Here is a 14651-nt window from a genome sequence, read left to right as displayed (position 1 = left end):
GATGGGTGTGAGCGGGAGAGAGCCTGGATTGTTTTGGTCGTCTTTAATGGTTTAGGAGAAAATAATCCTACTATCCTACTATAATATTTTAAATGAGAAAGTTTGGATGTCTGGATGTTTGTTACTCTTTCACGCAAAAACTACTTAACGGATTTTGTTGAAACTTTACAGTATTATTGTTTGTAGCCCAGATTAACATATAGGCTATAATTTATGCCGATCTGTGACACTGAATTTCACGCGGGTGAAGCCGCGGGCAATAATAAAATACTTGTAGTTTTTAAATTGGTAGACAGTGTTGACTGAACATCCTGCGACACGTGCTTCTTCTCCTGCTAGAAGCACTGGATAAGCAAAGTATCATGACACATTCAACAAAGCAAATGAGCACATTTCTCCTTATTGATGCCTCTGAAGCCTCCTGTTAAATTGAGCATGCTCGGGAGAATAAACGGCTCATTTGTGTGAGCCGCTCAAGTGGACATGCCTGAGCCCGACTCTTACTGCTATTGTCTGCTATCAACAGTTACCGATGATTCATCATCATAATCATCATCATCATCATCATTTCAGCCATAGGACGTCCACTGCTGAACATAGGCCTCCCCCAATGCTTTCCATGTTGATCGATTGGTAGCGGCCTGCGTCCGATGATGAAATTAAGTTATTTAAATATTTAATTTAATTAAACTTAAACTAGCTTTAGTCCTTCATCTTTCACCTCATTCACATCATTTTCTGTTTCCCTTTCCCAAATTACCAGAAAGTTGCACTTTCATTCTATCACCAATTGCATAAACGCATCCATATTTAGGTGCACAAACCATTATAGATTCTATAAATGAACATGTTACTGAGATCTCGACATACATTCGATATTGTAACTCGGAACCGGAAATGAGGAACATTTAAAAAAAAATATTACTTCATCAAGAAACATAATTGACAGCGCGTCAAAAATTTTTCAGTAGGAAATGGAATGTTGTTTTGGGAAGGTATTTGTTTGGACAAAATTTATGGTTCTTCAACTTATGTGCCTATTAGCAATCCAGGTAGGGTTCCGCAGTCACGTATGTGTGGTAGCATCAATAATTCATCGTAGTTGCGGGCGTCAGACAAGCTCGCAATAACAATGGATCAAAGCTTTGAGCTTTAAGCTCGCGCAACGAGAGGCCAGCGTAGAACGTACGCTTTTGATATATGACACTTGTAACTGAATATAGAACTGTTTGTAATGAGTAAGCCTGAAAAGGTGGAATTTGGAGTGTTAATGAAGCCATGATTTTTTTTAAAGACTATTCACAAATTACTAATAATCTACAAATTACTAATAGTCCCGCTAACCCCACGTGGTAAGATGATAATGCTTGTGTTATGAGTAGATTCACAATAGTCCAATGGATGAAGGGTTCGAACCCGTGTTCCGGCTAATATCGGCTATGGTAGTCCGACGACACTCCGTTCCTTTAAAAAAATGAGCTGAGTTGTGAGTTTCAGCCTTAGTATGTCTATCAAAACCCGTCTTAATATCTTTTCATTCATAACTTAAACCACTTCATATCCTTGCCTGATTGATAGGTATAGCGCCACCTTTTCTCGCTCGCCTACTTGTGTTATCACGTGTAAAATGTATAGGATTTTTCTTCTTTTCATCATCATCATTAACCTCAACGGGTAATTTAGTTTTGACTGCAGGAGGACGACCTTTTGTTAAAGGCAAATGGACGATTTACACCCGTATTCACAAACTTGCTTAAGTGAAGCAGGAAATCGAAAGCACAGCGTTAAATAGAGCTCTGTAATTGGTTCGTGTGTGACCCTGTGCGTCAACACGCACTGTGAGATCTCATAGTAATGTTTGTAAAAACGGGCGGGGAGACATCCTGGCGCTGGCCAGGTGGGTTATGGAGGCAAAAATAAATAAAGGGATGCAAATAAAGATAATTTTGTGTAATGAAATCATTTATTTCATTTTAATTTATTTTCACGAGCAATAATATTAAATACAATTACATTATTTACAAAAACACGCTTAATGTCAAACTGAAATTGTAAAATATTTACAAAATGATCAAACATAAATTACCTAATTCCTTTGGAATGCAATATAAAAATATTTGGACGGGACCATTTCTAATTTTATCTTAACTAAATCTTAAATCCTATTTCGTACTTACTTTTAAAAATACTGTCAAATTAATTTATGCATTTTTCATATTGAGCTTTAATTTTAAAATAGGAAACATCAAAATAGTATACTGAAATTAAATGCAATATTTTTATTAAAGATAAGTAAGTAATATGAAACAAATAAAGATTAAAATCGAAGATACCTTAGTATAGTTTGTATTGCACAAATTGAGATAAAAAACGAAAACAATATGAAAAAGAGGTAACTATTAAACATACAATTAAATACCTTCATACGATAATCATGCGTTAACATGATCATGAATGAAAACCTTCATTCTGTTGCATATCAAAATAATTTATTATAATAGAATAATTGAACAGCTACCCTGACTTGGATGATGAGAAATATCCCTTCTTATACTAAGATAATGTGATATTATTTTCATGGAATCAAATAGGTAATACCCATGAAAACGGCAAAGTACCTCAGTAATTGTAAAAGAACAATGTTTCTAAAAGTATTCATCATGGAATTTCCACAATGAACTTTACCCTGATCTCACTTCAAGAACACACAAGTATTTTTAACACATTTGCTGTCTAGACGAGACTCAATAGCATAACAATAGGGCATGTACTATATGTAGCACATGGGCTGTCAATGTGTTAAAATAACACATTTTAAGTGACGTTAGGTGACCATTGCTCTCTCAGCAGGCGGCATGGGCATCATGTAGGTGAATCGTTGGTTGTAGTCGGGAACCTTCAGGGTGGTGTCCGACCAGGGTGGGCTGGGGTTCCACCGGTCCATGCCATCGGTCTCCTCCAAAGTTGTGGGAGCTAATCGCATGCGTTTCGCGCTAGGGTAGTCCATACCTGTAACCATATTAAGTGTTTAGAATTAAATTCGATCCATTACAATTTAGGAAGGTTACCAAAAGATATAATTAGATTTTTTTATAATTTAAATGAATGGCTTTACTTCAAAAAAATATTTAGCATCTGACAGATAGCATCTGTTCGTATAATGCGCCAGAGAGCTATTTCTCTGCGTCTTAACGTCACGGTACAGTGAAGAGTTGTATTGTAGGTACGGTAATGGTGATATTGCAGCACGATACGACACGCATTCGACACGCTACAAACGCTTTATTTTAGGCCTAAGTTCTTCATAAAGCACATACCATCAGAAACAGCTGTGGAGCAGGGTTCAGTCATGTACGGCACTCGCGGGTACTGCTCGTAGTACTCCCTTTTGCCGTGGTGTGGGTACATGTACATGCTACTGTTCACTATGATCTCTGGTGGCGGGTCGTAGTGGTGGGGTGATCTGTTGAAGAACATTTTAAATTATCAGTAATAATACAATATAGAGCTTTACAAATATGGTGTTTATTCCTAAAAGTTTTAGGCTAAAATAATAACAAGTGAACTCCATAGACGCTGTTCAACAACAGCTCTCGTATTCAGTAACTTGCTGTCTAATTCCAACTTTTTTCAGATAACAAAGTTTTTTTCCATCATTCATATTCAAATTGCGCAAATCTAAAACCATTTACATTTAAAATCAAAGCTGTCATAAAAATCACAATCCTAATGCCTATTTTAGAACCTTTTTCATGTTTGGTTTATGAACAAAACATTGCATCCTACTAAAAAGCAAACGCTACGGAAATGTAAACCATACTGCTTTATAATAAGGCATAGTTATAACATTTTGACGTTACTAGTGATGTGGTAACAATAAATATGGTAATGAAAGGTGTCAAATTACGTGTGCGGACAGACAGACGGGACGGGGTGATGATTTTCTTATTTATATTCTGTGGATTGACCGTGTGACGTGTACAAATTGTGCTTGTGACCTTGTTATAAGTCTTGTTTGTTTTAAACGTTCGTCAGGTGATTTTTATGAACTCATGAATATTAAGCGATAGAAAGTGAAGTTAAGAGTACAATTTAAAATAATTGGCCGCCTGGGCAATGATGACTGACCAATTTTACAAGTGTGTTATCTTTCATGTTTGTTTATTTTACCTATGTTTTTAAACAACTCTAAAATCATTCTAAGAAAAAAGAAAAAAAAATGCGTTGATAGCCCAATGCTGTTGGTGTCGAATTGGCAGAATCGAGATCCGAGGAACACTGGTTCGAACCCCTTGTGGTTCAAACTTGTCTAGGCAGTGTCTGTGTACTTAGTCGTAACTTCCAATAGCATTAACTATTCCTTATTAAATTATGTTCTCACTACTTAGTTTTTCACCAAGAATCCGAAAAAGGCAAGGAAAAACAACGCTTGTGATTGGTCAAAGTCACACAAACAATGGCGCATTGTATTAGCGTATTAGCGTTTTCTCACGACATGAGCATTTGAAGTTACCTATTGGTTAAAATAAGACAATGCCGGTTAAAAAGTACCAATCACAGAGGTTTATTTTTACTTGTTTGTATTTTCGTGGAAAAGTAGTTATTAGACATTTTTGTTAGACGTTTTTAGTTTTGACGATGAGTCGAGTGGCCTCAAGTTCTATCCACGCACTCTACGTACTTATTTTAAGTCACTTTTAATTTTGTACTTTATAAAGTACCTACTCACCTCTCTTCACTAATGGTGGACTGCGGGGAGTGCGTGGAGTAGTCCACTGGCCCTCTATCGGAGTACACCCTTTCACAGCCGTTGTAGTCTTCTACTGGCTTCTGTTGTACATATGAAGAAACGTGGTAACCTGTAGGACGGACAACACATTTTTACTAGTTACATAGGTACATATTTTCTGAATAAATAAATTCCTTATAACGCAGCGTCGTCCGACACGTTATGCCCAGCGTGTAGAGGATATATTATCCAGCACACAAAGTTCAATTGGAATAAAGGTATAATAGTCCTTTATAAAGTACAAATTATTAAAATACCCTATTATCTAAAAGACTACGAGTAAATTAATGACAAGGATGCTTAGTCCATTTAGTTGGCTCTTATTTGATGTAGGAAGTTTTATGTACTATGTCTACCTTGTTGTATTATTTTTTCCTAAATATAACTGTCATTTAACGTCGATTTATTTTGCCCTCAGAGGCTTTGGTAAAATTTCATAATGATAATATTCAATTCAAATACCTGGATATTCCATCTCCTGATTCTCCGTATACTGGTAGGTCTCCGGATACTGTTCCTGGTAGCATTGGTCCCTCCTGAAGAACTTCTGGCAGCGGGGGTCCAGCATGCTGCAGGGCTGGTTCTGGTAGCCGTAGTACTGGTACAGCCAGGAGTTTGCCATCATTATTGACGCTTCTTCTTCACTGTGAGGGAGATATGGAATTAAACTTCGTAGTCATATTAAAAGTTTAGAAATATAATATAACACAATATATTTTCTCGCTAGCTTTCAAATTAGTAACCCCTAAAGTAACTAGATTACGAGCACATTTTTTTTTCAATAGAGACTCATGAATATTCTTCTTCTATCGTGTCGCCTGTCAGACATAATGAATCGCCATAGGCAGTCCTACATAGGTTTCTGACATCATGCCTGGTGAATAAGTTACAAACATAAATTACTTCTGGCGTAAATACTCTTCTCGCTAGCATTTGTCTCTCGTAGAATTTAAACCCATAACCCATAATAAAGGTAATTTAGTAAACCATCGACAATCTAAGTACATTTAGGTTAAGGTATGTCAAACTTAACATCGTACTGTGGCATTTTACACGTTTAGCAACTGAATTGTACGAGTATATCTATTAAGAGTACATTAGTACTATCTGTAGTACCTTAATATCTGATTAGTAGCTATGATGAACTGCCTAGGAGAATCCGCAGCGTCCTTGACTTGGAGTACCACGTGGACCCACAGGAACTGTCCCGACCGCTGTTGTAGCTTGATCAGCAGTATGCAGCATTTGTCCTGCTCGGATTGGGTTACTGTAACAAGGATGGCATGATAAATATTTTTTGTTTCGCTAAACTATGTATTAATCAAACCATGTAAATAAGATCTAGATTATTAGTTCCAGTAGTACAGTGGTTGGGTAGAGAGTCAAACTTTCCAAACTTAGGTTAAGGTTCTATTCCTAGGTGGAATAGAATGTCATTTTGTTTTAGGTTTAGACATTAATGATAGCAATAAAAACGATTTTTTATTTTTATTTATTTATTAATTTTTGGTAGATTTACCTAATTGTCAATGTTTTAGTCTATAACATTTAGGCTGAGTTGCACCACCCATCTTTAACAGTAACTGTGAGGAGAACCGATAGTCTAAAAATCTGTATTTTTGACGTTTGTTAAAGTTAAAGTAAAATGGTGCAACCCAGCCTATCAATCCGGTAACAAAAAACTTATGGATGAAAGCAGTTGGTAAAGTAACTATGTATTTTACTTTATTTTTAAACTTTCATAACAAATAGTCTAAAATTAGCATTATTTCAATTAATTAATATAAAAGAGCACCAACTAAATAAACAGCCGTATAGTACAGACTATTATATACGCAACACGATTTTAAATAACTGTTAATTGCTACTAAACGTTTAAATGTCTTTTAGAAGTCGTAAAACGGTTAGATATTGGAGAAAAACGAGTAGAGGACGTGTGGGGTACAAGGATGTATAGGACAAGCATTTATTGCGCGCCATAAAGTTGGTAATCAGGGCGGTCGGTGCTAGGAGCTAATTGCATTTTATTGTAAAGACTTAGGCTAATAGTGATACTAGCGGCCGCCCGCGACTTCGTATGAGTGGAGATAATCCCCGTTTTACCCCCTTAGGGTTGAAGTTTCGTAAAATCCGTTCTTAGCTACAGATCACAGAAACTAAAGGGAGATGTGAAAAGGGGGCGGGGCCAGTGTCGCAGCAATATGCCCAAAAACAGAACACATTGCTCGCGACAACAATGATGACAGCATCGACACTAAAATGGCATCTCTCTAGATCTCTATGGTTCTTAGCGGATGTCTATGTTACTGTAAAAGCTCGAATTGCAGTAAATCCTAAGATATTCCAGTAAAATCTAAGATCTACCAATTCCTAATGGTAAATGTCCCAAAAGGTTTGCGATTCGAACTCTTACCACCATTTCGTTGGTAAATTTTAGGATTTACATTAATGGCACGGTAAATGTTGAAAAACAAAAGAAGAATTTTTGACAGGTAACAATCGGTCTTATCTACGCATTACACGAGCGCAGCCTTTCACGTTTAAAATAATATTAGTAGGATGCATGCAGTACAAAATTTCAGTCTCCTACATAGGCTAGATATTATATTTACAGGTAAGTATGCGCTACTATCAATGCTGGGTTATTATAATTCAGATTTTTTCCACTTCTGTAAACTTTTACGAAAACAATATCGTTGGTAATGAGTCAGAAGGAATAAAAAAAGGAAACAGTAAAAATGAGAACACCAAAACACAAGAAAAAGAAATGATTGCAAATAATTTAAATAAGTTGGTATGGTATTAGTTTGTACTTATTACTATCATATGATACCTTTTTAACTACGAGGGGCGGCTGAAAAGTTTTGAGCCTAAGTATCTTCAAGTGCTATTATTGACTCGCGTTAAATTTATTTAATTTGCCATATACTAAGGATAGTATATGTACAAAGTTTCATTACATTAGCGTCATCACGCTTTTAGTAATTAATCAGTAAACATCATCATGTCTCAGTCATCCGCGCAATGTACGAAATTGAAGTACACAGTTGTCATAACACTCCTCAAAAAGAGGAACAAAACGCTGACGGTAACATTTGAAGAGATGTCTACAGGTTATGGGGAGTCTGGGCCTTCATTTGCCATCATAATATAATGGATCCGATAGTTCAAGCATGGCAGGGAGTCTCTAAAAGATGACCGCAAATCAGGGCGGCCAGATTTCGCCATTAACGAATAAAATAATGAAAACTTAAAAAATCTTGCTTTAGAGATCAGCGAATTAAGTTGTGACAGATAGCTGAAACCATAGGCATTAACAAAAAACGTAACGACGATATTTTTCATACTCATTTGCACATGAAATAGGGGTGCGCGCGATGGGTGCCAAAAATGCTCTCGCCGCTCGATAACCAGCGTCGAGTCACAACTTCGCAGGAGTTTTAGGAAATCTTTGACCATAATCCTAACAATTTTTTTTCTCACATTATCACTATTGATAAATAATAGATCCGGCAGTACGATCTAGAGTCAAAATAAGAGTCACTGCAATGGATTCAAAAGGGAAAACGCCGCCGCGGAAATTCAAAGTGGAGCGATCGACACCCAAGCTCATAGCCACTATTTTTGGGATTGTGGAGGAATTTTATTCATTGACTACCTACTTAAAAAAAATTAAAATAAACGGGGATTATTATGCTGTACTGTTGATAGGAGTGCGTCAAGTGGTTGTTGAAATATTAAGAGGCAAAATGGCGAAAGGAAATCTGTTACTGCAAGACAATTCAACCGCGCACACCGCGCATGTTGCATGGCTTACCCCGGGTAAAACTGGATTTTAAGAAATTAATCACCCACCACACAGTTTAGTCCGATTCCCTAGCTATTTTGTCTAATTCTCAAATTGGAAAAAAGACCTCCAGGAACGAAGATTTTTGAGTGACAAAGAAAGGAAGGCGGCGTTAAAGGCTCATTTCGAAGGCAAAGATTGCAAATTTTTTTTCAGTGGGTTAAAAGCTCTTTTACACAAATGTAAGAAGTCCGTTGTAGTAGAGGAAGATTAAATAGAAAAATATATTTTTTACACTTTTCTATCGGCATTTTTAATACCCTAGGCTCAAAACTTTTCAGCCTCCCCTCGTATGTACCTGTTTTGTCTGATAGTTGATGAAAGTAAGTAATTAAGAATTACTCATTGTTTTATTCCTAAAACCAACATCTACCAGCTGACAGAGGTAAAACCTAACATATACTGAATTCGAATGGTAAAAGCTCGAAAAAGTCGTCGTATTTTCAGAAATACTTACATTTACCAACTCATGTCGGTAAATCCTAAGACTTACACATAAATCTTAAGATTAACCGTAGTTCGAGCTTTTACAGTAACATCTACACCCTCAAGTTTGTACTCGTAGGTATTAAAGTTTCTGAGATTTCGTGATTAATCAGTGAGTGGTATTTCGCTTTTATACACGACGATTGAATTCTTTAATATGTAAAGTATATGGGTATTTCTCATCGCCACGGTTCTCATCGTCACCTTCGTGGCGAATTTTATTTCTAACTTATTTCAACTTTTTGTAAACAAAAATTGTAGCGCTTGATGTGAAGATTGTATTCTTAGTAAATCAGTCAAATAGTGAGTCTCGTTTGGAAGATTTAACGTTTTGAATTTTTTGATGCCACGAAAGTGATTCTGTACTTCACAGCAATAATTTTTTCAAACTTTACTACTGTAAATGACTCTTAAGTGTTTATAAAACATATATTTTGTCTTATTTTCATAGATAAATAGCAATAACATAATATAAATAGGTACCTACTTAAATACAAGATAAAATTTTACCGATTAGGTCACCTACTAAGTTACAAGATTCTACGCAATGGGTTTTAAGGATGACACTGGTGGCATTCTGAAATGCTAAAGAAGCAAAAAACGGATTATCAGTACCTCAATAAAAAAGAACACTAACTGATTATCAGTCCCTCAACAAAAATATATTTTTTATTTAGGCCAGAGGGCCTCGTATTTTTGTTGTACAACTTTTAACTCAAACTTCAGATTAAATTTATCTTACAAACAGATACACAGTCACATATACAGACATACATACAGTCATACAGACAGACAACAAAAATACGAGGCCCTTATTTATTTATTGATGTACTGATCTCTACTTTACCACGTATAATTTATTAGTTATTAAAATATTGTAAAAACATAAACACCAGTCACTATATTTTAAAATAAACCAAAGCAAGAAATCACTTTCGTGGCCTAAAATCACCTTCGTGTATAAAACACCACGAAGGTGATGCCACGAAGGTGACGAAAATTTTAGTTTTTTATGAATTATCCTTAAATTTGAATTTAACGGTTCAAGTCGAATACTACACAAATAAGTCTAACATGTTAAGTTTTCAATGGCAAAGTTTCAATTAAATTGTTTAAATTTTAGAGGTAGAAAATATTGTTCAAGCAAGCGACGGTATGTCTATGGATAATCACAAAAAGTTACGTATTTTTTTCGCGGAGCGACGATCGACCTATCTCACCTCCCCAATGGTCGAAGCGCGACTGACGTTAACCGAATAGAACGCTGTGATTGGTTGCTGGTGTTCGGTTTAACGGCAATCTTGTATTATTACTCAAAATTTTAGGTACCTAAAATCGTGTGACCAACGTATTTCGCTTTCTCAATTCAAAATAATTATAAGAAGATATTTTTTTGACTATTGTGTGGAAAGTATATTTAATTACGATGATTTTAGTACATGCTACACACAAATTGAATGAAAATTGTGAATGCAGTAACCAAATGTTTCATTGCAACCGAAGGTGTGACACGATGAGAACGCGAAAAATGACCCCGTTTTTTATCGTTTCATGTGATTTTTTCGTATTATTTTTGCTTCTATTACGATAAAATTTATTTTGTATGTAGCTAAATAGATATTTTATCATCTGATTTCAAAGGTATTGTTCTAACTTATACCGTTTATGAACTATTATTGTGTGACCATCAAATTTGAGTGTAAATGAGAAGTACCCATATGTGGTCTCTTCCATACATACAGGTATCTATCAAGTGATCTGTGCCACTTCCGGGTTACATATAAAATGGTGATGTAATAAAGTGGTACACAATTAATGGAAGGTTTTGAATACCTAGTCACTTTTAAGTTGCATGCCTAATTAATGATCGCATCAGAATGATTAAAAATATATGTTTTGTTTTAATAAGGAAATTCAGACAATAAGTCAACACAGCTGGGCAATTTAACACATCTCATTGACAATTTTCTGGGAAATTAAAATAATCAATTTACTTTATTTTTAGAGTTGCCTCGAAAATACAATTTTGTAGGTTGTTTCGAACCTCTATTTCTTAATTTTCATTCCAATATCGGTCTCAGTAGTTTGTGACCGCGGTTGGCCTAGCTCATCCTTGTTTCGAGTTGTTTACGAGGGTCATAGTTATATGCATTTAATTGATGCTAAATTGATTTGAATTATTTAACGACGTATAAGAATTAATGTTAAACAAGAAATTACCTAGAGGTTATTATATTACATTGATCCCGACGTAATTAGTTTAGTGTGTACTAAGCTTTTGCCCGCAGCTTCACCCGCGTGAAATTTAGTTTGTCACAGATCGTCATAAATTGTAGCCTATATGTTATTCTAGGTAATAAACAATAATACTGTAAAACTTCTTCAAAGTCCGTTCAGTAGTTTTTACGTGAAAGAGTAACAAACATGTTAACATCCAGACATCCCGACATCCAGACATCCATACAAACTTTCGCATTTATAATATTAGTAGCATGTGAGTTTATAAAATTTTTCTCATTCTTAATTATTTTGTAAAGGTGTATCTCGATCACGTTTGTAAATAATATGTTTTTAAGAGTATAATGATTAGGGCAGCTACTCACTTAGTCTATGTTTGCTCTGCGCCTCCCGAAGGCTGTCCCAATGGACCAGCTGGTACCACGACACGTCCGTTAGTTCTGACTTCTTCCAGCCTAAGTACCACTCGCCACTGAAACAAAAAAATATGATTAATATCTGAAAAGTATAAGAAAATCCTTGGGGAGGCCTTTGTCTAGCTGTTTTTTTTTATGTGACAAGAGGCAAACGAGCAGACGGATCACCTGATGGTAAGCAATTGCCGTCGCCCATGTAAACCCGCAACATCATTTGGTTAGCTGTGGACGTCATTTGGCTGAAACGAGCGAAGTATAGATGCATGATTGGTAAAGCCGACCCCGCGTAACGTTATTAAGGCAGATGAAGAAGGAAAGTATTAGGAAGTACATGTTTGACAAGTTTTTATATTTTAGTCTTTGGTAGCTTAATAGCTCATACGACAGGCCCCCTTAATTAACATTTGGATATTTATAGTCCGTACCTTTCTTAAAGGTTATTAAACCTTTGTTTGTCACTGTTATCCGCTTTGCAATGGAGGGAAGTCGAACCTTAATTTCGAACTCCTCCTATGTTCTTCTGATTAATTTCATTGCGGGTCCAATGACAGTTTAACTTTCCTCCGGGACAAACTTGGCCTTCATTGGTTGAGTTTTTATGGCGGTCAAGCTGTAGATCCTGGGTACACAGGAGTTGCAGCGGTGGGAATGAGAGGTGGCAATAGTCCCGTTTTTAGTAATTGGTAAATATATTTGTGGTTCCGGCAGAGTAGAATATGATCACTGCTACTCTACTCGTGGATGTCATAAAATGCAACCAAAGGACCAATTTGCAAACACCTAGCGACTGCTTAAAAATCTACACTCGACAGCAAATAAATCGCACCACCCGCGACGCGAACTTTAAAGATTTTCTTTTGACACAATAATGGTGCCCCAACAATATTGGTGTTATTTGAAAGCCCAATAAATATCCTTAAAGAAAAACACATTTAATTTCTTAATAAATGATTAACATATACCATAAATGTGACTTGAAAAAAGACCTTACTTTGGGCTCACCTCTGGGATCAATTAGACCAAATTTTATGGTTATAAAACCAAATAATGATCACACGTGTCCTCTTTAACAGATGGATAGTGATTAATCCCAACTTAACAGTTTTATAGTCATAAAAAATGGCTATAGCGTAACTACCTATTTTTTGAAGAAGTGACTCTGGATCCTTGTAAAGATACATTTTTGGGGTAAAAACCTTTCCTTTAATAAAATGAAGTTTAGAACTAGGCTTTTAAATGGTGCCAATATTGGTGGGAAGTAGGGATGCATACGTTTGAAAATGCTTGTCGCGGGTGGTGCGATTTATTTGCTGTCGAGTGTATGAAGATTTTGTTACACAGGCCTCTCCAACCTATCTGGTCAGCGTAAGGAGTGGCCAACTCTATTTACCTCTGGTAAATTATTCGTGCTCCTGCAGTTTAAACTAAATGATAGATGGATTGATTAGGCTTTAATATCAAAGCAAGAGAGCTAATTGCATACTAGGCCTAATAAGACAGGACTGAGTCTTAAACGTGTAATTAACGTTCAGTTAACAATTTATGCATAATTAAAACCATATCAATATCAGATATTTAAGTAAAGATATTAAAGCCCAATCAATTGCTGACTTCATCCATCAAGTTTTCTCACGACGTTAATTACAATACAAGATAGCAAACAACAAAATGTCAATTAATTCTTACACTTTTGCCACAGTGGAGCGTTAGTCAGTAAACTCATTTTATTACGAGTGGCGAATCGTATAATAATAAGGCATATCCAATTTAGGTGTAGAATTTTCAAAGATTGCTTTATTATTTTTTATTGAAACTTTACTAGAAAGAAAAGACATACTTCAAGACAAAGAAAAGAAGTATTATAATTGAAGCTCTCAACAGGATTCACATAGTACTCATAGTAAGTTAATATTAATTCTTTAAGTTTAAAAGACATAGGTACTTCAAGATAAAGAAAAGAAGTATTATAATTGAAGCTCTCAATAGGATTCACATAAATATTCATAGTAAGTTAATATTAATTCTTTAAGTTTTTATAGACGACTCTACAAAACACATACAATTTTAAACTTTTGCGTTTCATTTTATTTGAAACTGAACCGAACCGAACATCGACTTAATTTTTAAATAAAATACATAACATGGTGACATTTCCGTTAAATTGTAACGATGAGAGCCCACTTACTCTCGCCTTGATTGTGCTCTTGCTATTTCATCCACGCACTTCCAATTTGCTATTCATTTAATACAACTGTTTTAAATGCTTATTTGTTAATCAAGTTACCCATTTACCTAAAGCTAACTGTACTATCATACATGTTTCGCATAAAGATCAGTTCATTGCTGGTGTCAAGGAAATCTAAGTTATTTGCAACGGTACACTGTAATTATACGTTAATTAATGCCTTTGTCATCTTGCGTCATCGGTAAGTGTACGGATTTTTTAATTAGGCTGAGTTGCACCATCTTACTTAAATTTTGACAAACGTCAAATGTCATGTCTATATCAAACCCCATACAAAAAACACCGGTAATCGTTATAGTTACCGTTATGGTGCGTCCACACTGGGCGAACGGGCTGGTCATCCTGCTCATCCGGCTCTTGAGTGAGCAGGATGTCGAGTTTGCCGCGCGAGCCCGTTCGCTCAGTGTGGACCCACCATTATAGTTAGGTGGTGCAACTCAGTCTTATTGTTGTAAAGTTGTAGGTGCACACACAAAAGTTCTTCTAACCCTAAATGGCCAGGAACACCTGCTCGTTGCGGCTGAACAGCGGCAGGGATGACACGTAGTCCCTCGGAGCAGGACTACCTACAGACATTGTCGATCAAGAGCGACTTACTTGGCGTCGATGTGCAGGATCTTCATGTCCACG

General features: G+C 36.0%; 1 protein-coding gene across 1 annotated transcript; it reads right to left on the bottom strand.

The window, feature by feature from the left end:
• Nucleotides 1–2400: 2400 nt before the first annotated feature.
• Nucleotides 2401–14645, bottom strand: LOC114357492 (uncharacterized). Its single transcript, XM_028311108.1, has 7 exons — nucleotides 14619–14645; nucleotides 11726–11832; nucleotides 5906–6056; nucleotides 5252–5433; nucleotides 4730–4859; nucleotides 3318–3463; nucleotides 2401–3009 (listed from the first exon to the last, which is right to left on the bottom strand). The coding sequence occupies exons 1-7, from the start codon at nucleotides 14642–14644 to the stop codon at nucleotides 2825–2827; spliced, it is 927 nt and encodes a 308-aa protein (XP_028166909.1). The 5' UTR covers nucleotide 14645; the 3' UTR covers nucleotides 2401–2824.
• Between the last annotated feature and the right edge of the window lie 6 nt (nucleotides 14646–14651).

The sequence above is a fragment of the Ostrinia furnacalis genome, unplaced genomic scaffold (assembly GCF_004193835.3).
Source record: "Ostrinia furnacalis isolate ACB-3 unplaced genomic scaffold, ASM419383v2 OfSCF3175, whole genome shotgun sequence".
Classification (NCBI taxonomy): Eukaryota; Metazoa; Arthropoda; class Insecta; order Lepidoptera; family Crambidae; genus Ostrinia; species Ostrinia furnacalis.
Note: the sequence above shows the minus strand (reverse complement) of the source record. Positions and strands in the feature narration are given on the sequence as shown.